At 42.2% G+C, this 22611-nt stretch overlaps 1 protein-coding gene across 1 annotated transcript; it reads right to left on the bottom strand.

Moving 5' to 3' along the window:
- Nucleotides 1–19008: 19008 nt before the first annotated feature.
- Nucleotides 19009–20866, bottom strand: LOC134343375 (uncharacterized). Its single transcript, XM_063042076.1, has 2 exons — nt 19665–20866; nt 19009–19308 (listed from the first exon to the last, which is right to left on the bottom strand). The coding sequence occupies exon 1, from the start codon at nt 20764–20766 to the stop codon at nt 19900–19902; it is 867 nt and encodes a 288-aa protein (XP_062898146.1). The 5' UTR covers nt 20767–20866; the 3' UTR covers nt 19009–19308; nt 19665–19899.
- Nucleotides 20867–22611: the final 1745 nt, after the last annotated feature.

The raw sequence follows: 22611 nt of genomic DNA, 5'->3' as shown, positions 1-22611 counted from the left end.
TTCAGCATATGTGATTGAATTGAAGACATTTCCTGACATTGTCAGTTCAGTAATGGTCTAAATGGTACACTGAAAGATCTTTTATTTTGTGGAATCTTTTAAGAAAGCATTCAAACATAGCTCCTAACTGAAGCACCGCTTACATTTAAAAGAGCAGTGGAAATCATTGTTTCAATGGAAACCGCAGACAGAGATGCAACTGAGTTGCAGTCAGGAATGAAAATAAGTGGAAGAAAATTGCAGTGTCTAAGCAGAAACCAGCCTGGCCAAATTGTGTTAGCATTATGGCAGGGGCTAGTAGACACCAAACAAATGCAATTTTAAAGGTGAAACTTGCAGTAAATGCAACAAAGTCAAACACGTACAAAGAGCATGTCAGGCAGACAAAAATAAATGGACTGCTCGGCCTTTGAGTTCTGGATACTCCCACCATAGGAAACATCCTCTCAGCATTCACTCTATCTAGTCATTTCAACAGTTGGTAGGTTTCAATGAGATCCCCCCATATTCTTCTAAATTCCAGTTAGTACAGGCCCAAAGCAGCCAAACATGCCTCATATGTTAACCCCCTCATTCCCGGAATCATTCTTGTGAAACTTCTCTGGACTCTCTCCAATGACAACACAACCTTTCTGAGATATGGGGCCCAAAACTGTTGACAATACTCTTAAGTGCGGCCTGGCTAGTGTTTTAAAAAGGCTCAGCATTATCTCCTTGCTTTTATGTTCTACTCCCGTTAAAATAAATACCAACATTGTATTTGCCTCCCTTACCACAGACTCAACCTGTAAATTAACCAGGGTGTCTTGCACGAGGACCCTTAAGTCCCTTTGCACTCCTGATGTTCGGAACTTCTCTCCGTTTAGGTAATAGTACACACTATTGTTCCTTTTACCAAAATGCATTATCATAGAGTTCCCAACACTGTATTCCATCTGCCATTTTTTTGCTCATTCTTTCAATTTCTCCGTCCTGCTGCAATCTATCTGCTTTCTCAGCACTGCCTACCCCTCCACTTATCTTCATATTATTCTCAAACTTTGCCACAAAGTGATCAGTTCCATTATACAAATCATTGCCAAACAATGTGAAAAGTAGCGGCCCCATTATGAACCTCTGAGGAACACCACTAGTCATTGGCAGCCAACCAGAAAAGATGCCCTTTCACTGCCTCCTGCCTGTCAGCCATTCCTCTATCCATTCCAGTAACTTTCCTGTAACACCATATGATTTTATCTTGTTAAGCAGCCTCATGTGAGGCACCCTATCAAATGCCTTCTAAAAATCTAAGTAAATGACATCTACTGCCTCTGCTTTGTCCAGCATGGTTGTTACTTCCTCGAAAAATTCTAACAGATTTATCAGGCAATATTTCCCATTACAGAAACCATGCTGACTTTGACTTGTTTTATCATTGGTCTCCAAATATCCCAAAATCTCATCCTTAATAGTAGACTCCAACACTTTCTCAAGCACTGAGGTCAGGGTAACTGGCCTATAATTTCCTTTCTTTTACTTCCTCCCTTCTTAAAGAATGGAATGGTATTTGCAATCTTCCATTCCTCTGGGACCATGCCAGAATCAAGTGATTATTGAAAGATCATGAACAGTGCATCCATTATCCCTTCAGCAACCTCTCTTAGGACTCTGGGATGTAGTCCATCTGGCAAGGTGACTTATCCACCTTAAGACCTTTGAGTTGCCTAGCACTTTTTCCTTTTTAATAGCAATATCACTCACTCATGCTCCCTGACACTCACAGACCTCTGGCTACTGCTAGTGTCTTTCACAGTGAAGACAGATGGAAAGTACCCATTAAGTTCATCTGCCATTTCTTTGTCCCCCATTATTAGCTCACCAGCATCATTTTCCAGTGATCCAATATCAACTCTCACCTCCCTTTTACTCCCTTTGCAATCTCAATCCCGCATCTTGGCTATTATTTGGAAGCCGATATGTGATTCCCAGAATGGGTTTTTACACCCATGCCACCACCCACAAAGATTCGACATTCTTTGATCCTATGTCATCTCTTTCTAAAGATGTAATTCCTTCTCTTACCAACAGACCCACACCACCGCCTATGCCTTCCTGTGAGTCCTTTCAGTACAAGTATATCCTTTGGTGTTAAGCTCCCAACTAAGGCCATAATGTCATATTGACCAATCTCCCATTGCGCCACAAGTTTGTCCACCTATTCCAAATGCTAAGTGCATTTAAATGCAGCACCTTCAATGCTGTGTTCTTCACCCTTTTGAATTTTGCCTCTGTGGTACAATTTATTTCTATGCTCTGTCAGAATTTCTACCCTATCATTGGCTTGTCCTTCACTTTGGAAGGAATAACAGAAGAGCAGATTATTATTTAAATGGTGAAAGATTGCAGCATGCTGTTGTTCAGAGGGACTTGTGAGTGCTTGTTCATGAATCGCAAAAAGTTGGCTTGCAGGTACAACAGGTTATTAAGAAGGCAAACGGAATGTTGGCCTTCATTGCTAGAGGGATTGAATTCAAGAGCAGGGAGGTCATGCTGCAACTACACAGGGTACTGGTGAGGCCACACCTGGAGTACTGTTTGCAGTTCTGGTCTCCATACTTGAGGAAAGATATACTGGCTTTGCAGACAGTGCAGAGGAGGTTCACCAGGTTGATTCCAAGGATGAAGGAGTTAACCTATGAGGAGAGATTGAGTCACCTGGGACTATACTCTCTGGAATTCAGAAGAATGAGAGGGGATCTTATAGAAACATACAAAATTTTGAAAGGGATAGATAAGATAGAAGTAGGAAAGTTGTTTCCATTAGTAGGTGAGACTAGAACTAGGGGACGTTGCCTCAAGATTCAGTGGAGAAGATTTAGGACGGAGATGAGGAGAAACTGTTTTTCCCAGAGAGTGGTGAATCTGGAATTGTCTGCCCAGGGAAGCAGTTGAGGCTTCTTCACTAAATATATTTAAGAAACAGTTAAATAGGTTTTTACATAGTAAGGGAATTAAGGGTTACGGGGAAAAGGCAGGTAGATGGAGCTGAGTTTACGAACAGATCAGCCATGATCTTATTGAATGGCGGGACAGGCTTGATGGGCTGGATGGCCTACTCCTGCTCCTATTTCTTATGTTCTTTCGTAAACCTCTTGGCTCATCCTGAGCTCTATCATACTGGTTCCCATACCCCTGCCATATTAGTTTAAACCACTCCCAACAGCTCTAGTGGAATATTGGACCTCACAAGAATATTGGTCCCTGCCCCCGCTCCAATTCTTCAGCCATGCATTTATCTGCCATTTCATTCTTTTCCTATTCTCACTGTCGCATGGCACAGACAGCAATCCCAAGATTACTGGCCCTGAAGTCCTGTTTCTCAGCATCCTTCCTAACGCCCAGTACTCTGTGTTCAGGGTCTCCTCCCTTTTTCTCCCTGTGTTGTTGGTACCAATATGTACCACAACTTCTGGCTGCTCACCCTTGCTTTTCAGGATATTGTGGATGCATCCAGAAACATTGTGCACGTGGGAGGCAAACCACCATCTATGTTTATTTTTCACATCCACAGAATCACCTATCTGTTCCCCTAACTACTGAGTCTGCTATTACTGCTGCTATCCTCTTTAGTTTCCTACCCTTCTCCGCCACAGGGCCAGACTCAGTGCAAGACCCACGGCTACTGTTGCTTCCCCCAGGTAGGTCGCTCTCCCCCCCCGCCAAGGTACTCAAAATGGAGTACTTATTGCTGAAGGAGATGGCCACAGGGTTGCTCTCCACTATCTGATGTTCTCCCTTCTCTCTCCTGACAGTCACCCATTTATCTGTCTCCTGTAGCCTTGGGGTGACCACCTCCCTGTAGCTGCTGTCTATCACCTCTTCACTGTCCCTAACAAGTCAAAGGTCATTGAGCTGCAGGTCCAGTTCCTTAACACACTCTCTCGGGAGCTGCATCTCGATGCACCTGGTGCAGATGTGGCCATTGGGAAGCTGGTAGTCTCCCGAAGATCCCACATCTGACACCCAGAACAGAACACTGGCCCTGTAGACATACCCACTATTCTCTTAAGAGTTAAATAAGAAATAAGGAATGAACTTATCTACTTACCTTGCCTCCGCCTGTACACACCAAAGCCCTGTTGAGCCAAAGCCTTATCACCCTGATTCAGACCACTCCGACTACCACTCCAACGATGACTGCTCTGCTAGACAGTACCCCTGTCATGGTCCGGTCTGTGAAGTCCGGATTCCGGTTCGCGGTCCGGTCCATCGTTCTTTATTCCAGGTGTTCTGGTTTTCCCTTTTTCTGTTGGGTGCTCTAATAGAGGCAGCTGATTCACATTTTGGGCTGGCTACATAAATAGCTCCTTGCTTCAGCAGATGTTGGATTGTTCCTGTCCAAGCCCCCTGTCTGAATTCCTTCTTTGCCCTTTCCTCCTGAAGTCTTGCCCTTCAACCAGTGTCTAAAGCCTCGCCTTGCCTGGAGCCTTGCCATCTGCAAGCCTTGACTTGCCTGCAGCCCTTACCTGGCCTGAAGCCTCGCCTGCAACCTTTGCCTGCACCGCTGTCAAGTTCAAATGTCAGAGCAAGACTGGAGCCTTGCTGTGTTAGGATAAGAAACTGTCTGTCGTTGTTTGGAACTGTCTCTCTGTGTCCATGCCTTTGTTAGGTAGGTCTGGCTGTTTGCCGGTACTTTGTGTTGGAAACTGTCTCTGTGTCCACGCCTTCGCTAGGTAGGTCTGGCCGTTTGCCACTACCTTGTGTTGGGAACTGTCTCTCTGTGTTCTGTGTACGAGTCCTGGCTCTACGTCCTGCTCCCTAGGAAAAGTCCTGACTCTGTGTAGAGCCCTGGCCCCAAGTCCTGTTCCCAAGGAGAGGTCCTGGCTCTGTGTTCCACATCTCTGCGTTCCTCTCCTCCCTCGACCAAGGCTCTGCGTTCCTGTCCTCCCTCGACCAAGTCAAGGCTTCGTGTTCTTGTCCTGTCCATGTGCCTCGTCCTGTGCTGGAGTTCTCTCATTCTGTCCTGTAGCCTCGCCTCCTCCTGTCTCCCAAGACCACGTCATGTCTTCGGCTAGTTCTGGAGTCTGAGCCTGAGTCAAGACCCAGGTTCTGGGTCCGTGTCCAGTCTCTGGCTTGGAGTCCAAGCCATGAAGAGTACAAGCCATGTCCAGTCCCGTAGCCACGCCATGTCCTCGCCTAGTTCTGGGGTCCGAGCCTGAATCAAGACCCAGATTCTGGGTCCTTGTCCAGTCTCTAGCTCAGAGTCCAAGCTCAGGCTCCTAGTTCCCAGTTCCTAGTCCTGGTCCCGCTTGCCTAGCCAATGTCTTAGCCCAAGTCTGTGTTCATGTCCCAGCTGCTAGTCTGCATCCAGTCACGTCCCTAACTCTAGTCCTGTCCTGTTCATAGTACTTCGGTGTCTGTGTCTTGCATTTGGATCCGCTCCCAGCGCCCCCTTTATGACAACCCCTCTCTTATGGAGACTGGGTTTTTAAAGCTCTTTGCCAGACTTGCACAGGAATGCTTCTACTGTGTCTGCGCAGTGCTCCAATCAATGATCTTTATCCTTTATCCTTTTGCCATTTATCTACACTAAGAACCAATTTAGAATCATAGAGTAATACAGCATAAAAATATGCCCTTTGGCCCATCTAGTCCATGCCAACCACAGCATCCTCCCTGCTGATCCCACTTGAGTAGCCAATTAACCTACCAGCATATCTTTGGGAAGTGAGAGGAAATTTCAACACACAGAGAAAACACACATGGTCACAGGGAAGATGCAAACTCCATACAATCAGCACCGAAGTTCAGAATGGAACCTGTGCAGAGTGGATGTTGCATTAACTGCTATGCCTCTGTTCCACAACAATGCTGACTGCTTCTCTGCCTAGCATTCTACAGTACATAGTGTATCATGATGGCCAGTGTCATTTATCCAGGCAATGACTATATTGCATTCATTTTATGCAAACTGCTAGGCCAGAAATATTGGGTTAAGGACTATCCCTTAACTACTTAATAAACTCTGGTGCACAATCCACAATGTTTTGGCAGGATATTCACTATGAATACCAGATTGTGCAGCAGAATATAATAGAGAAAACATTGGCATTTATCATAAATACTCTGTCTTGGACTGCTTTAGCAGAGCCTTGCAGTACATATCAAAATGGATCAGAACATGCATCGACATCCGCCAAATATTGCACAATCAGGTCACAATGAGGGCTCAGCCCACCCACTATCTGTGTGAAGAGTTGTAGACAAATAAAAGGAGTACAAAGAGAAAAAAGATGAGAAGGCCGCCGTATCTCCCTCTTTCTGGAAGGAGTGGAAACAGAACACTGGAGACCAAAGCAAAAAGAGAAAATGTGGGAAATAGTCACCATTTCAAGCCACATCTGTGAAGAGAAAGGAAGTCAACGTCTTAGTTCTGATGAAGATTCTCTGAGTTTGTCCGATTGTTCCCCATTGCTATACCCGCCATCAAGGAAACTTTTCAAGAGACGATGCTTAAGGAAAGCAACATCCATCATTAAAGACCACCACAGTCTGGGACTTGCCCTCTTCGTGTTGCTACATTCTGGGATGAGGTACAAGACCCTAAAGGTACACACACACTGTTCTAAGAAGTTTCTTCCCCTCTGCTATCAAATTTCTGAATAGTCCGTGAACCCTACTTGTTATGCATCTTTTGCACTATTTATTTCTATTTGTAACTTAAATATCTTAAATTATTTGAATTTAAATTAATTTAAATATAATTTTACTTGTCATGCACTGTGATTGTTGTCATAAAACAAATTTCATGACATATCTCAGTGGATGGTAAACCTGATTCTCTTCCACTTCCTCTGTATTTCATACTATTTCTGTAATAGAACATAGAACATAGAATAGTACAGCACAGCACAGTACAGGCCTTTTGGCCCACAATGTTGTGCCAACCCTCAAACCCTGCCTCCCATATAACCCCCCAACTTAAATTCCTCCATATACCTGTCTAGCAGTCTCCTAAACTTCACTAGTGTATCTGTCTCCACCACTGACTCAGGCAGTACATTCCACGCACCTACCACTCTTTGAGTAAAAAACCTTCCTCTAATATCCCCCTTGAACTTCCCATCCCTTACCTTAAAGCTATGTCCTCTTGTATTGAGCAGTGGTGCCCTGGGGAAGAGGCGCTGGCTATCCACTCTGTTTATACCTCTTAATATCTTGTATACCTCTATCATGTCTCCTCTCATCCTCCTTCTCTCCAGAGAGTAAAGCCCTAGCTCCCTTAATCTCTGATCATAATCCATACTCTCTAAACCAGGCAGCATCCTGGTAAGTCTCCTCTCTACCCTTTCCAATGCTTCCACATCCTTCCTATAGTGAGGTGATCAGAACTGGACACAGTACTCCAAGTGTGGCCTAACCAAAGTTTTATAGAGCTGCATCATTACTTCGCAACTTTTAAACTCTATTCCTCGATTTATGAAAGCTAACACCCCATAAGCTTTCTTAACTACCCTATCTACCTGTGAGGCAACTTTCAGGGATCTGTGGACATGTACCCCCTGATCCCTCTGCTCCTCCACACTTCCAAGTATCCTGCCATTTACTTTGTACTCTGCCTTGGAGTTTGTCCCTCCAAAGTGTACCACCTCACAGTTCTCCAGGTTGAACTCAATCTGCCACTTCTCAGCCCGCTTCTGCATCCTATCAATGTCTCTCTGCAATCTTCGACAATCCTCTACATTATCTACAACACCACTAACCTTTGTGTCATCTGCAAACTTGCACCCTTCTACCCCAACAATGCAATGACCAGATGTAATACTCAAGCAATGACCTAACTAGTTCTATACAGTCTAGCAGTACTTCACTGCTCTCATATTCTGTGCCGTGGATAATAAAGTAAAATACCCTAAGTTCATTTTGACCACTTTATTTACTCATGATGCTGTTTTCAGAAATTTGGACATATACATTCCAGTACCAATATCCTATCATTTACTATACCTTCCCTTGACTTATTGTCCCTTCACAAGTATATTGTTGGAGTCTAAAATCACACAGCCTAATTTAAAATCCCTCTATGTCTTTGCTCCTCCGTATCATTATGACTTTCTCCAACCTGTTCAACCTGTCCTGGGAGTTCTGCCTGATCTTATTTGCTCTGCCATAAATGCCTTGTCTCAAATTGCCTGCCCAGAGCATCTTTACTTCTCTGCTTATCATTTCTAAATTCAGACCTCTTTGACAAACTTTCTGCTCACTCATCCTAAGTATTACCATCTTACATGCCTTAGAGTCAAATTTTGGGAGGTAGTCTCAAGAGTATAACTCAAATACTTCACTCTGAAAATTACACGCTGCAAATACACCATTATTTTATTCTGCTGGGTATTCCTGTGCAAACCTTTTGATAAATTGTTCAATTCACTTCACAGCCAACACACATGAAGTATGCTACGTGACCTTAACAAAGTGGCCCACCTCCTAATGAAATGTTTCTGATGGATTATCTGTTACAAGCACCAACTGACGCACAATGTCATTACAATTGTACTTGTCCTCTAACCCTAAATTCCTTGCCTGGAGCAATTATTTTTTCTTGTTTTTTTTTTATTTGCTTTGTGGCTATAATTTACTTTCCCAGGAGGGACTATTATTAGATGTCTGTTGTAAGAGCAAGTTAATGTCCCACTTAGACAGTATTTTCTGATTACAATCTAATATATTTTGGAAGAGAACTGGATGTCATTCATTTGACATGGCACATCCAATGTCATCTCCATACTTCTATCACTTTGACGATCATTTAAAACTAGTCAGCATGTTTTAGATTATTTAACTTCTTTATACCAATGGACCCCAATGGGGTGTATAGAGAAGGTGTAGCACCTCTAGTGAAGGGGCTTGTCATATCCATTCTGGGGCACTTCATTCACTTTTGGTTCCTACCGGACACTCAGCTTTCACCTGTGGCAGCGGCCACACTGCTTCAACAGGTGGGCTAAACCAGCTAAGGGTAACTGGAGGCCTCATACCACAGTGAGATAGAGACATTCCTGTCCTAGCATGCGAAGTCAGCTCCTGTGGACTGGGCACACAAGATCTCTTGTGAGATCTAATGGCTAGGACGGTGGTACTGCAACTCTCCATTCTTAGGGATAGGATCTATGGGCATTTAGAGAATCATGGTCTGATCAGGGACAGTCAGCATGGCTTTGTGAAGGGCAGATCGTGTCTAATAAGCCTGATAGAATTCTTTGAGGAGGTGACCAGGCATATAGATGAGGGTAGTGCAGTGGATGTGATCTACATGGATTTTAGTAAGGCATTTGACAAGGTTCCACACGGTAGGCTTATTCAGGAAGTCATAAGGAATCGGATCCAGGGAAGTTTGGTCAGGTGGATTCAGAATTGGCTTGCCCACAGAAGGCAGAGGGTCATGGTGGAGGGAGTACATTCAGATTGGAGGATTGTGACTAGTGGTGTCCCACAAGGATCGATTCTGGGACCTTTACTCGTCGCGATTTTTATTAACGACCCGGATGTTGGGGTAGAAGGGTGGGTTGGCAAGTTTGCAGATGACACAAAGGTTGGTGGTGTTGTAGATAGCATAGAGGATTGTCAAAGATTGCAGAGAGACATTGATAGGATGCAGAAGTGGGCTGAGAAGTGGCAGAAGGAGTTCAACCTGGAGAAGCGTGAGGTGGTACACTTTGGAAGGACAAACTCCAAGGCAGAGTACGAAGTAAATGGCAGGATACTTGGTAGTGTGGAGGAGCAGAGGGATCTCGGGGTACATGTCCATAGATCACTGAAAGTTGCCACACAGGTAGATAGGGTAGTTAAGAAAGCTTATGGGGTGTTAGCTTTCATATGTCGAGGGATAGAGTTTAAGAGTCGCAATGTAATGATGCAGCTCTATAAAACTCTGGTTAGGCCACACTTGGAGTACTGTGTCCATTTCTGGTCACCTCAACTATAGGAAGGATGTAGAAGCATTGGAAAGGGTACAGAGGAGATTTACCAGGATGCTGCCTGGTTTAGAGAGTATGCATTATGATCAGAGATTAAGGGAGCTAGGGCTTTACTCTTTGGAGAGAAGGAGGATGAGAGGAGACATGATAAAGGTGTACAAGATATTAAGAGGAATAGATAGAGTGGGTAGCCAGCACCTCTTCCCCAGGGCACCACTTCTCATTGCAAGAGGATATGGCTTTAAGGTAAGGGGTGGGAAGTTCAAGGGGGATATTAGAGGAAGGTTTTTTACTCAGAGAGTGGTTGGTGAGTGGAATGCACTGCCTGAGTCAGTGGTAGAGGCAGATACACTGGTGAAGTTTAAGTGACTACTAGACATGGAGGAATTTAAGGTGAAGGTTATATGAGAGGCAGGGTTTGAGGGTTGGCACAACATTGTGGACTGAAGGGCCTGTAATGTGCTGTACTATTCTATGTTCTGTGTTCTATGGAGAGAGAAGGACATGACAAGGCACAGATGATGTCATGGTCATCCACTGCAATTAAGGAAGACCCCAGTTTGTGACGCTTGTTCATACCACTGGATTCAGAACCTTCTGATGTCGAGTGAGTGGAGTTGTACCTGTGAAAAGGCTTTTCTTTTTCACTTTAAAAACACTCCCACACAAATTTCCTCGCATCTTTGGACATGATGGACAACCACTTTTCATGACAGATATCAAGTCTTTGTGTAGAGTCAAAGACTTTGTGAAGAGATTACCAATACAGCTTTAATAAGGGAGAGTTTCCTTTATCTTTGGAATTTGTGCCAGAATGAAAAATGGGTGACAGCAAATTAGCAGTTGGCTTCACGTTCTCTCCTGTTAACATCATTCATCTTGAGAGCACTCGGCCAGCTACTCCGTGAAGAAGTTCAAGCAGGAGTAAAAGTGGGTGGTGGGGATGAAATTATTTTGTGAAGTGGAATGATTGACTGCTTTCTCTATTATGTGCAGTTGCAAAAGAAAGATAGTTCCTAATGACTTCACAAAGGTAAGTTTCATTTCACAGATAAGTGTGAAAGTATATGCACCATGCAACCAAACTGCTAAAAAGCAAAAGAAAGATCTTCTGAGTTTAAATATAGAGCCCCGGAATCTGTGTGAGACACAATTTCCAATGGCAAACTGTGCAGGACATATATACGACACCTAGCCTGGGGCTATGGCATAAGATGACAAAAGAAGGGCCTAGTACAGATGACCAGACTGCGAGGAGAGCAGCGCATGGGAAGCCAATCAGAAGCTAAATACGTGGCTATTCACTCACTCACACTAGTGGACAATGAGGATAAAAAAGTAAATGGTTGCAGTTGGTGGAGATGACCTAGTCAGTCACACCGTAATCTGAAGTGTATTCATCCAAGTCAAGCTAAATACATGCCAGAGCTCCAACATGGGGATTAGCCTCCATAGTATCCAGGACATCTTCAAGGAACGATGCCTCATAAGGGTGACATCCATCATTAAGGACCCCCATCACTCAGGACATGCTCTATTCTCATTGCTACTACCAGTAAGGTGGTAGAGAAGCCTGGAGGCACACACTTAATGATTCAGGAACAGCTCCTTACCCTCTGCTATCCAATTTCTGAATGGACATTGAACCCAGTACTTTTTATATTTTTATTTTTGCACTACTTACTCAATTTAACTATTTATTTATATACATATATATTAACCGTAATTCAGTTTTTCTGTTCTATAGTTATGTAATGCATTGTACTGCTGCCGCAAAGACAAATTTCACCACATATGCCAGTGATATTAAACCTGATTCTGAGTGATGACAGAGACTGATGTACTAACCATAGATATTGACATACAGGTCAACCTTCACTAATCCGGCACTATTGGGACCCGAGGAGTGCCGGATTAGAGAAAATGACGAATTACAGAAGGATCACATTAAGCATAATCAGTGCCAGATTATCGAAGGAACCGGATTGCAGGTAGTCGGATTAGTGAAGGTCGGCCTGTACAAACTGTAAGCATATCCTTCTTTATTATGAAATCTGAATTGCAATAAATTGTAAACACACCTTAATCGTGGAATAGTTGACCAAATTAAGACATTGCTGTAAAATAATGCTGTGTAGGCCTAATTGTTTAATGCTAATGTGTAGTGACTTTGGGATGATAACAGTTATAAACCCAACTATTGGGGCAATGTATACCATGTTCATGTTCCATAGTCTTTCAATTTCCTCTTTTAATTTAGCATATTTCTGGTGTTTTTCACTTATTAATTTCTGTATGTTATATGTGCTTGGAATGGCATTAGTTATTAAGTAAGTTGTTCTTATTTGTTTATCCTGTAATATTATATCCGCATAGTTATTATGGATTGTGCTATCTGTAAGAAAATATCGGTCACAATCTGGATAGCAGTAACAGGATCGGTCCGAGTCAGCATGGATTTACGAAGGGGAAATAGTGCTTGACTAATCTTATGGAATTTTTTGAGGATGTAACTATGAAAATAGACAAGGGAGAGCCAGTGGATGTAGTGTACCTGGACTTTCAGAAAGCCTTTGATAAAGTCCCACATAGGAGATTAGTGGGCAAAATTGGGACACATGGTATTGGGAGCAGAGTACTGACATGGATTGAAAATTGGCTGGCTGACAGAAAACACAGAGTAGCTATTAACGGGTCCCTTTCGGAATGGCAGGCAGTGACCAGTGGGGTACCGCAGGGTTCAGTGCTGGGACTGCTGCTGTTTACAATATATATTAATGATTTAGATGAGGGAATTAAAAGTAACATTAACAAATTTACTGATGACACAAAGCTGGGTGGCAGTGTGAAATGTGAGGAGGATGTTATGAGAATGTAAGGTGACAGGTTGGACAGGCTGGGTGAGTGGGCAGATGCATGGCAGATGCAGTTTAATGTGGATAAATGTGAGATTATCCACTTTGGTGGTAAGAACAGGAAGGCAGATTATTATCTAAATGGAGTCAAGTGAGGAAAAGGGGAAGCACAATGAGATCTAGGTGTTCTTGTACATCAGTCACCGAAAGCAAACATGCAAGTACAGCAGGCAGTGAAGAAAGCTAATGGAATGCTGGCCTTCACAACAAGGGTAATTGAGTATAGGAGTAAAGAGGTCCTTCTGCGGCTGTACAGGGCCCTGGTGAGACCACACCTGGAGTACTGTGTGCAGTTTTGGTCTCCAGATTTCAGGAAGGACATTCTTGCTATTGAGGGAGTGCAGCGTAGGTTCACAAGGTTAATTCCCAGGATGGCAGGACTGTCATATGTCGAAAGATTGGAGCAAATGGGCTTGTATACTCTGGAATTTAGAAGGCTGAGAGGGGGTCTTATTGAAACATATAAAATTATTAAGGGATTGGACACGCTGGAGGCAGGAAGCATGTTCCCACTGATGGGTGAGTCCAGAACCAGAGGCCAGAGTTTAAGAATAAGGGGTAGGCCATTTAGAATGGAGTTGAGGAAAAAGTTTTTTTCCCAGAGTGTGGTGGATATATGGAATGCTCTACCCCAGAAGGCTGTGGAGACCAAGTCTCTGGATGCTTTCAAGAAAGAGATGAATAGAGCTCTTAAAGATAGCGGGGTTATGGGGATAAGGCAGGAAGTGGATACTGATAGTGGATGATCAGCCATGATCACAGTGAATGGCGGTGCTGGCTCGAAGGGCCAAGTGGCCTACTCCTGCACCTATTGTCTATTGTCTATAATATAATTTGTAGGACTAACTCCAAAACTGGATGAGGCATGTATTTCTGGTAACGTATGGTGTCTTTTATGATCTTGTGTTTTAAATCAAGGTTTTGGTGAATAATGTTTGCCTCTTGATTGTGCCTGTGTAAGTAATCAGATTGAGTTAAACTGCTGCAGGATTCTGTGATGTGTTGACTTGTTTCTGGTGTCTCTTGGCATTTTCTGCATTTATTGTCTTGAATTTGTTCTGTTTCTGAGAAGAGGTGTACAACTCTGAGCCAGGCTTTCAACACTTCCTTATCAACTTAGATCATGCTTAGATCATGGGGATGGCTTCTACAGAGTGTCATGCTCTTCCATTGGTTAATCTTCTCTTCTGTGATGATAATTTCTTCATTTCTCTGGGCAGTGCTTTCATTTAAATTTAGTGGTGTGTACTTCTTATCTGAACTGCATATGCTTGCATGGAGTGCTGAATCCTTTCCTGTTGATGAAAATATATCCTTAGAAGTTTTATCCAACTGTGTGTAATTGTGTTTTATGTCTGTTCTTCCTCTTCTTCATTCTGTCCTAGATAATATTAATCTAAGTATGTTCGAGTGTACATAGTGTTTACTAAAATTGGTCATTTTAGTTCTTATTTTTCTTTGTAAATTTTCAGAATCAGAATCAAGTTTAATATCACTGGCATGTGTCGTGAAATTAGTTGACTTTGCTGCTGTAGTAAAATACAATACTTACTAACAGAGAAAAAAGCTGTGTAAGTATATATATTAAATAGATAAATTATAATTAGTGCAAAAATAGAAATAAAGGGTTCCAGGGTTCAGTGTCCATTCAGAAATCAGATGGCAGAAGGCAATAAGCTTTTCCTGAATCACTGAGTGTCATTACCTTCACGCTTCTGTACCTCCTTCCTGATGGTAACAATGATTGTTTTCGGACCAAGACGTTATATCAAAAGAATATGTTAATATGGGTATATTCAAAGTGTTTATTGTATTTTGTTATATTTTTACTAGAGCTATGTTTGGAGAATTTTCTTAAGTCTTGAAGTAAAATTTCCCTTTACCACACTATGATCTATTTTCTTTGCTTGTTGATATCCCCAATACCTGTATGTTTCATATTCATCCATCAGTTCTATCATATCCTGATGCTCCATTTTATATTCTATTAGCTGTATTACACCTTCCTTAAGGTTTAATGTTCTGCACTTATCTAGTCCAAATTTCATGTTTTCGTATCTTTAGAAAATAGTTCTACTATTTGAATTAGCTTTATTGATGAAGGAGCTTACAATTTCACATCCATCTATAGAAGATGTGTCAAGGTATAATTCATTTGGTTGTTCCTGATTTAATACCTTATTTTTGTCTGATACACTAAATTAGGGAGCTGGTTTAAACCTAGACAAAGCCATAGAGGGCTGAGAGATTCACCTTGGAAAATGCCTTGGTTTGTTTTGATAACGGCTTTTGTTCTTTACCGGTTGTTAATAGACAGGGTGAAGTATGCCAATGCTTCATCAGATGTAAAATTTTCACAAGTATTGGGTATAGTTTATATATATATATATTGAGAACTTCTATTAACCATGAGTGTGGGATAGAATCAAATGCTTTTTGGTAGTCAATATAACAACATGAAGGATTTCTGATTTCCCTCCAGGCTTGATTTAGAATTACAGAATCAATTATCAGTTAGTCCTTAAATTCTGTCATGCACTTTCTGCTCTTCCATGAGTATATTTTGGTTATCCAAGTGAGCGGTGATTAGTTGCAAGATGCATGATGTTACAATTCGATATATAGTTGCACCACTAGGTTCAAGAACAGTTACTTCCTCACAACCATCAGGCTCTTGAGTAGAAGAGAACGACTGCATTCACTTATCCCATCATTAAAATGTTCCTACAAGCAAATTATCTCAATTTAAGGACTCTGTATCTCATTATCTCATGTTCTTGTTATTTATTGCTATTTATTTATATTTGCATTTGCACAGTTTGTTGTCTTCTGTGCTCTGGTTGATCTTTCAATAGCAACTATAATAATATAGTTACGATTCTATAGATTTGCTGAGTATTCCTACAGGAAAATAAGGCTTAGGGTTGTATATGGTGATGTATGTGTACTTCGATAATAAAAAAAAAACTTGCTTACTTACTAAACAAGTAACAGGAAAATATTCTGAAGGGTCATTTGTGATTTTTCCTTTAGGTAAGAGATACGTTTTACCTTCTGTTTAAAATTTGAGCACTTTTCAGGATTTTTAAGAAAATTGTTGCAAATATTAATGGGTATGGATGAAGGTAAGCCAAATGTTTTGGTATTTTTCCAGTTGTGGGTAATTTTTATAACCAATTTTAACATATCCATTGTAACGTCAGGTGTTTGCTTGTCTTCAAATGTGTGAGTGTGTTCCTTTTCCTGCCTAATCCAGCTTGTTTCTTGATTATTTGTCACCCTGTATGACCAGATATTAGACCAAAAGTTCATTATCTTTGTGCTTGTTGGCAATTCTGTGTTAGGCTTTGACATTTTGTTGCTTCAAATTTAATTTCAATGTTCTGAATCCTTTTTCATTGTTCATCAATGGATCATTGTTGTTTTTTTTAATCTAGAGCATCTCATGTTCTATTTATTCTGGCTTTGTAGGCACCAAGCTTTTGCTTTAGTGTATCTATAAATTCTGAGATGCTTTTATTAGGTTAATCGTTTCTTGTATGGACATTTTATTTCCTTAGCTTTTCTCTTGCTCCGGCTATTTCTGCTCTTAAGATTTCAATTTTATTTCTTAATCTTTTCTGCCATTTCAGTGTTCTCATTTCATTACTCAGTTTTGAGTTTCTTTTAAGGAGTGTCTCTCTTTTGGAGCTATTGCGCACACTGCTGTAATGCTGCTCAGTATGCTATTGTGTGTACTTCTTCAAATGTTTCAAGTTTTCCTAAGTATTGTGGTAATATAATATTGCTTAAAGTCTTAATAATTTTTGCATATTTTGATGATGTGTTTTGTTTTGGTAGATGGAGTCTATTTGCTGGGTGAGTGCCCATGTATTCTGCTAATGTGATGTTAAATGTTAGGATCATTTTGTCTGTGAGCTCAGCTTCATCATCAGCGTTCTGTGGAGGCTCTACATCTATGTTGTTGCTATTACCATCAGGCTGTGGAGCAGTTGTTGAAGTAATCCCATTTTCATCAGTGCTTCAGGTGGTGGCATATTGGATTATTTTCTTTGTATTTGCACAGTTTGTTATTTCAACAGTGGTTGTCCACCTTGTTGGTGTGGTCTTTCATTGATTCTATTATCCTTCTTTAATTTATTGACTATGCCTGAAAGAAAATGAATCCCAAGATTGAATATGGAAACATTATATGTATTTTGATAATAAATGTAAATTTACTTTATATATGTAATTTCTTTAGCACCTCATGATAGTCTAATCCTTGCATTCCAGGAATAAGCTTTGTGATTTCCTTTCAGTTTGCCTTCAATGCCAGTGAAACATCCCTTAAATAAGGAGACCAATAGTTTGCAAGATACTCCAGTAATGAGCTAACCAATACCCTGTACGATTGTACAAACACTCAGATCATTTCACCATTTCCCTCTCTTACTACTAGTTGTATCTTAGGTTTAAATATTTGAAATAAACACTACAACCACGATCCTTCATCTTCTTTTCCCTTTCAATAATAGCCTGACTTTAGATTCTTCTCACTGAAGTGCATGGCCTCCTGTTACCCACATTTTTGAGCAATTTACTTATTTTGTAATTTAAGGTAATTTTATGCTTTTGCTAGAAAGCATCAAACTTCACATCACTTGGTTAGTGATAATAAATCTTATTCTGATATAAACAATGAGGGGTGCATGGATCATGCTGCCAGGTAAGATGATGGAAGAAAATATGATTGTGACAATTATGAGACATTAAGACCTGTGTGAATTGGTAGAGAAGAGGTATACCACCATATGCAGGGAGATTGGGTTTGTTTGGATCGTTGATTAACACAATGGCTAAAAGGCCAATTCAATCAGTACCGTGCCATAGTGTTTGATATTCTATGTTCTATAGTCTATTTGCCAAAAGTTCTCCCACTTAATGAATCTATCCATACCCCACAATTATAAAATGTTTCCTTAAACTCCACTATTCCACTCAACACCACTGAATCCTCTTTCATAATTACTTATTTTATGCAAAAGATATCCTTTCACACTGACTGAGGGCATAGCCTCAGAATAAATGGACACCCCTTCAGAAATGGGTTGAGGAGGAATTTCTTCAGCCAATCCGTCGTGAACCTGTGGAATTTATTGCCACACAGGGCTGTGAAAGCCAAGTTACTGGGTGTATTTAAGATGGAGTTTGATAGGTTCTTGACGGGTAAGGGGCTGAAGAGCGTTGGGGAGAAGGCAGGGGAAAGGGCTTGAAAAAAAATCTATGGTGAAGTAGACTCGATGGGTCAAGTGACCCAAATCTGCTCCTACATATACATTATTGACATTGTATTATACGTACACATTATTGATATTGTGTTCCCCTACCATTACGCACATCTGTTCAACTTGAAAAAAACATACCAATGAAAATATCTGCATCTTTCTGGGCTGAATGGCTTATCTAGTGCAGTACTGTTCTATGTTCTATAGTCTCCATCCACAAATGTGCCCATCACCTCAGCAATCTTTCAATATCTCTTCAAGCCATACTCTGTCTCCCTCACCCTCAGATCTAGACTTCATTACTGTGCTTTCATCGGTGGAAAAGTATTTGGTGATCTCAACGCTGCTTACTTATGATCTTAGCAGCATAGCAGCCCACAAATTCTTCAATCACCTTTAATGCTTGACTTGAAGTCTCTTTTTCATTAGGCCTTTCACTGTACAAACACCTGTGTGACATATTCAATTTTTGCAAAACAAAATGGTGAGTGTAACTGTGATTATTGTACAACTGGTCTGTCTGCTCTCTGCATTTTTAACTTACAAATTTGAATCTTGGTGTTTCAGAATGTGCAAACTCTCCAAACTCCCTTTAAAAATATGTTCAGGGCTGTCAATCCTGGCATCTATGACTTATCTTGAAACTGAGGAAACATGTTATGCGTGAACAAGACAGTAGAGAACTATTTTTAAACCTGCATTTCAAAAAAAAAGTCAGCATTTATTTACTTTTAATTGCCTAATTGCCCTGGAGGATTCAAGTTTTTGCTTTTGGATCAATGGACTTCGATGCCTCATTCCTTATTAAACTTTGGACAGTTACTGTTTGTTATCCTCCAAATAATAATCTAGGTATGTTTATATTTTAACTGATACATCCAGTTGTTCATTGTCCGTTGGGTCAGATTCCACCTTGACTCTACTGCCAAAATCATCTTCCCTGGAAACTTCCGGTCAATGCAGCACTTCTCAAATGGCTATGAGAAGCACAGCTCAAATAAAACGCGATTGAGCAATGCTTTATTTAGCACAGAGTTCACTTTATTATTGATACAAACAAGGACACGGAATCTGTGCGACAGACTTGTTCTCTTGGGAAACGGGCAATCACTCAGGAGGCGAAATGAGCATTTCCGGTATCCCGAAGAAATTCTTCAAAACGCTTGAGTCCTGATAAAAGAAAACCAAACAAACAAAATCAGTATTTTTAGAAGTCTGGTAAAAGTTTTTATTAAACTCAAGGTCATATAATTCAATTATCATTCGCAACGTTTTTTTAATTTATTTTTGGGGGGAGAGTAACTAGCGATCTAGAGCCCCTGTACAATAAGTCAGCCAAGAAAGTTTTCTGTTTCTATATTCTTAATTTTTAAATGTTTTTAGTAAATATAAATTCATACCATGTTCTTGTTTCAAAACGAATTTTCTTACGTATTTTAAAGAAAGTTTTAATATATTATTTTTGTCAATAAGCAAAATTAGTGTTACACTGTCATGGATCCTTCTAAATACATGTCTGAACTTACCTTGTTCTCTCCTTCCAGAGCAAGGCGTAAGTCCTGAAATATGAACTCTTCTTTCCGCAGATGCTACCCGACCTGCTGCCTGGTTCCAAGTGTTCTCTTCCCACTTCTAAGACCCACAGTTACCCCTAAGATGACGACAGAAGCTGCCGTGCTTGACTAACTCTTGTTCAAGGGATGACAGCAGGGTCTGTGCACAAGGTGGGCCCCGGGACGTGCGCGGAGTTTTCCCGTACGATCATGCACTGAAACTGCTCAGCGCCCGATCAGCCAGCCGCGCCGATGAACAATTGGATTTCATACGCTTAATGCTAGCAAAGTGTTTCTTAATCAGGATCCGAAATTTATTCTTGTCTTTGACTAAGGTGGTCAAGGAGGTGGATGCCTGGGGGAGGCTGGGGCTGCCGATGGTTTCCCAGGACGCCGATCTGTTGGCCCGGGAGACTACGCTGGCGCCAGGGAGCTTCTGCAACTCGAGTTCAGTGAGTGCGCTGGAGCGGCTCCTGCCCAACGTCCGACTCTGCTTGCTGCTCTTCAGCAAACTCCTGATCTCTGCCACGTCGCGCTCAAAGAAGAGAGATTCTTTCCTCCTGATATGTGGGATCTCGCCCAGGGCTGGAAATCCGTAAGGGGTGGTGATTTTCTGTAAGTGGGGTAGGGAGAGCGCAGCTCTCGTTGCAGGGTCTGAGTGGTCCGCCGCCCTCTCCAGTTCCCCGGCTAGCGGAGCCCCGTCCCCGCTGCTCGCCGGGGACCTTTGCAGCGGACTTCCCCGCACCAGGATACGGTCGCTCCTGGTGCTGGACGCGGTAGGGCTCCTGGCTCTCCTCGACTCTTCCTCCCGGGGCTGCAAAAGTAAAGCAGGCGACTGGCAATCCTCTTCCGCCTCCGTGGGATGTTCTGCTTGGGCGTGAACACCCAAAGATGGGATGAAGAACTTCGGGATGCGATCAGGAGTCACCATGACACTGAAGATGTCCTTCGACTTCTTGGGCGGCCAGTTCTTGTGCCCCCCGCCGTTCTGGCTGTTTGTAGTCCTCATACCGGCCCAGGGCAGCAGACCCTCCAACGTGCTTCGGAAGCTCACGCAGTTTGTCGTGGACAGCATGATTGTACGGCCCCGAGGTCTGCTGTGTTCTGGAAAGAGTCGGTCAGAGCGGATCTGAGGACGCAGTGGGCTGGAGCGATTTTTAAATAATGCTTGCGGAGAACGTCACTGGGTGATTTCTGCGTCAGTGGCAACCTCGGCAGAGCTGCCGATCCAGCCCCCTGCATCCCGCAACTGTAACTCGTGCACATACACGTGGCAAAGCAAACAGCAACCGGCCTCACTGACGGACTATGCGAGATAAGCGCAAGGCAACACGCCCCGCTTGAAACAAATTCCGGAGATACGAAAGATTGCGGATGCCGGAATCTTGAACCACAAACAGTCTGCCCGCAGATTTCAAAAGCTCAGGCAGCATCTGTGGCAGGAAAGGAATTTGACTTAAGAACAGCTTCTTCCCCACTACTGTCCAACTTCTGGACCAATTAACTCCTCCTCATCTCTTTCCCGTGCGGACACATTCCGGGACTCTTCATTCTACCTCTCACATTTTCGTCATTGCCGTTATTATTTATTTTTGTTTATGTATTGCCTCAGATTACACAACAGTCTCTGCCCCATTCTGTCGTTTTGCGCTGTGATTATATTTATTATGACCATGAATACTTTTCCTGTGGGAGCAAGGAGTTCCATGGCACCCTGGTGTTTATGACATGAACTAACCTGAATCTAAATCGTTGTGATGCAGAGTTCGCACCCGAAGTATTGATAATACCTTCCCTGGCCACCCCTCACCCCACCCCTGCAGATGCTGACGGAGCTCCATCAGCGAATTGATTGTTGCTTAAAACAAATTCGGCGCTGCTGGAGTATACTGGGTGAATGACCTAGACTTTGAGAGGAAAGCAAATACAATCCAACATTCTAGTTAATACACACATAAGTATTAAGAGAAGAAGAAGAAGAACTTTATTGTCATTGTTGTGGAGCAATGAAACAGTTTAGCAGCTCAACGTTTTGCAGCATGACAAAGAATATATACATAAAGTAAACTCTAAAACCTCAGGAGTGCAGTCCAAAATTAATAATATATGGATGGGGGAGGCGGGGTAGGACTATTGCACACCTGCCATTCCTGGAAGTGTGATGCATTTAGCTGCGCATCTTAGGAGGGGGGCAGGAGAAGGGAAGGGGGTGTTATACATTTCACTGCTTGTGGGTAGAAGCTGTTAAGGAGTCTCTTTGTTTTCGTCCTTAATGATCTGTATCTCTTCCCAGAAGGTAGAGGGGAAAACAGGTCATGTCCAGGATGAGCGGGATCCTTTGAAATACAAGAAGCCTTCTTTTGAAGTCTGCCAGTATAAATGTCTCTGAGGGAGTGTAATGTTGTGCCAATAACCGCTCTGCTACCCTCATCACCCGCTGCAAGTCCTTCCTGTTCTGTTCTGTGCAGCTGGCAAACCAAACTGCACAGCAATACGTCAGGAGGCTCTCTATAGTTGTCTGATAGAAGTTGATCAGAAGGTGATGAGGGAGGAGAGCGTGCTTTAGCTTCCTTAGGAAGTAGAGCCTCTGTTGGGCCTTCCCCACCTGATAAGAGATATGGGCAGTCCAGGTGAGGTCAGCCAGGTCCGCTTACTTGGCCACAATGTTAGTGTGATGTTGTTACAGCTGGAGGCATTATGTGCCATCTGCAAGGAGTTTTTACATTCTCCCCATGAACCACATAGGTTTCCTCTGGGTACTCCTGTTTCTAACCACAGAACAAAGCTTAGTCAATTAATCGTTCATTGTAGGTTGTCCTATGATTAGGCTGCTGTTAAATAGGTGGATTGGGGGGCCATGCAGCTGTTCCGTGCTGTATCTCTAAATAATAAAAAAAACAAATAAATAAATACTCAAGCA

This window comes from Mobula hypostoma, chromosome 3, assembly GCF_963921235.1.
Source record: "Mobula hypostoma chromosome 3, sMobHyp1.1, whole genome shotgun sequence".
Taxonomy (NCBI): domain Eukaryota; kingdom Metazoa; phylum Chordata; class Chondrichthyes; order Myliobatiformes; family Myliobatidae; genus Mobula; species Mobula hypostoma.
Note: the sequence above shows the minus strand (reverse complement) of the source record. Positions and strands in the feature narration are given on the sequence as shown.

Coding starts and splice junctions, on each gene's coding strand:
- LOC134343375 (XM_063042076.1), bottom strand. CDS start 20,766: ATGCTGTCCACGACAAACTGCGTGAGCTTCCGAAGCACGTTGGAGGGT.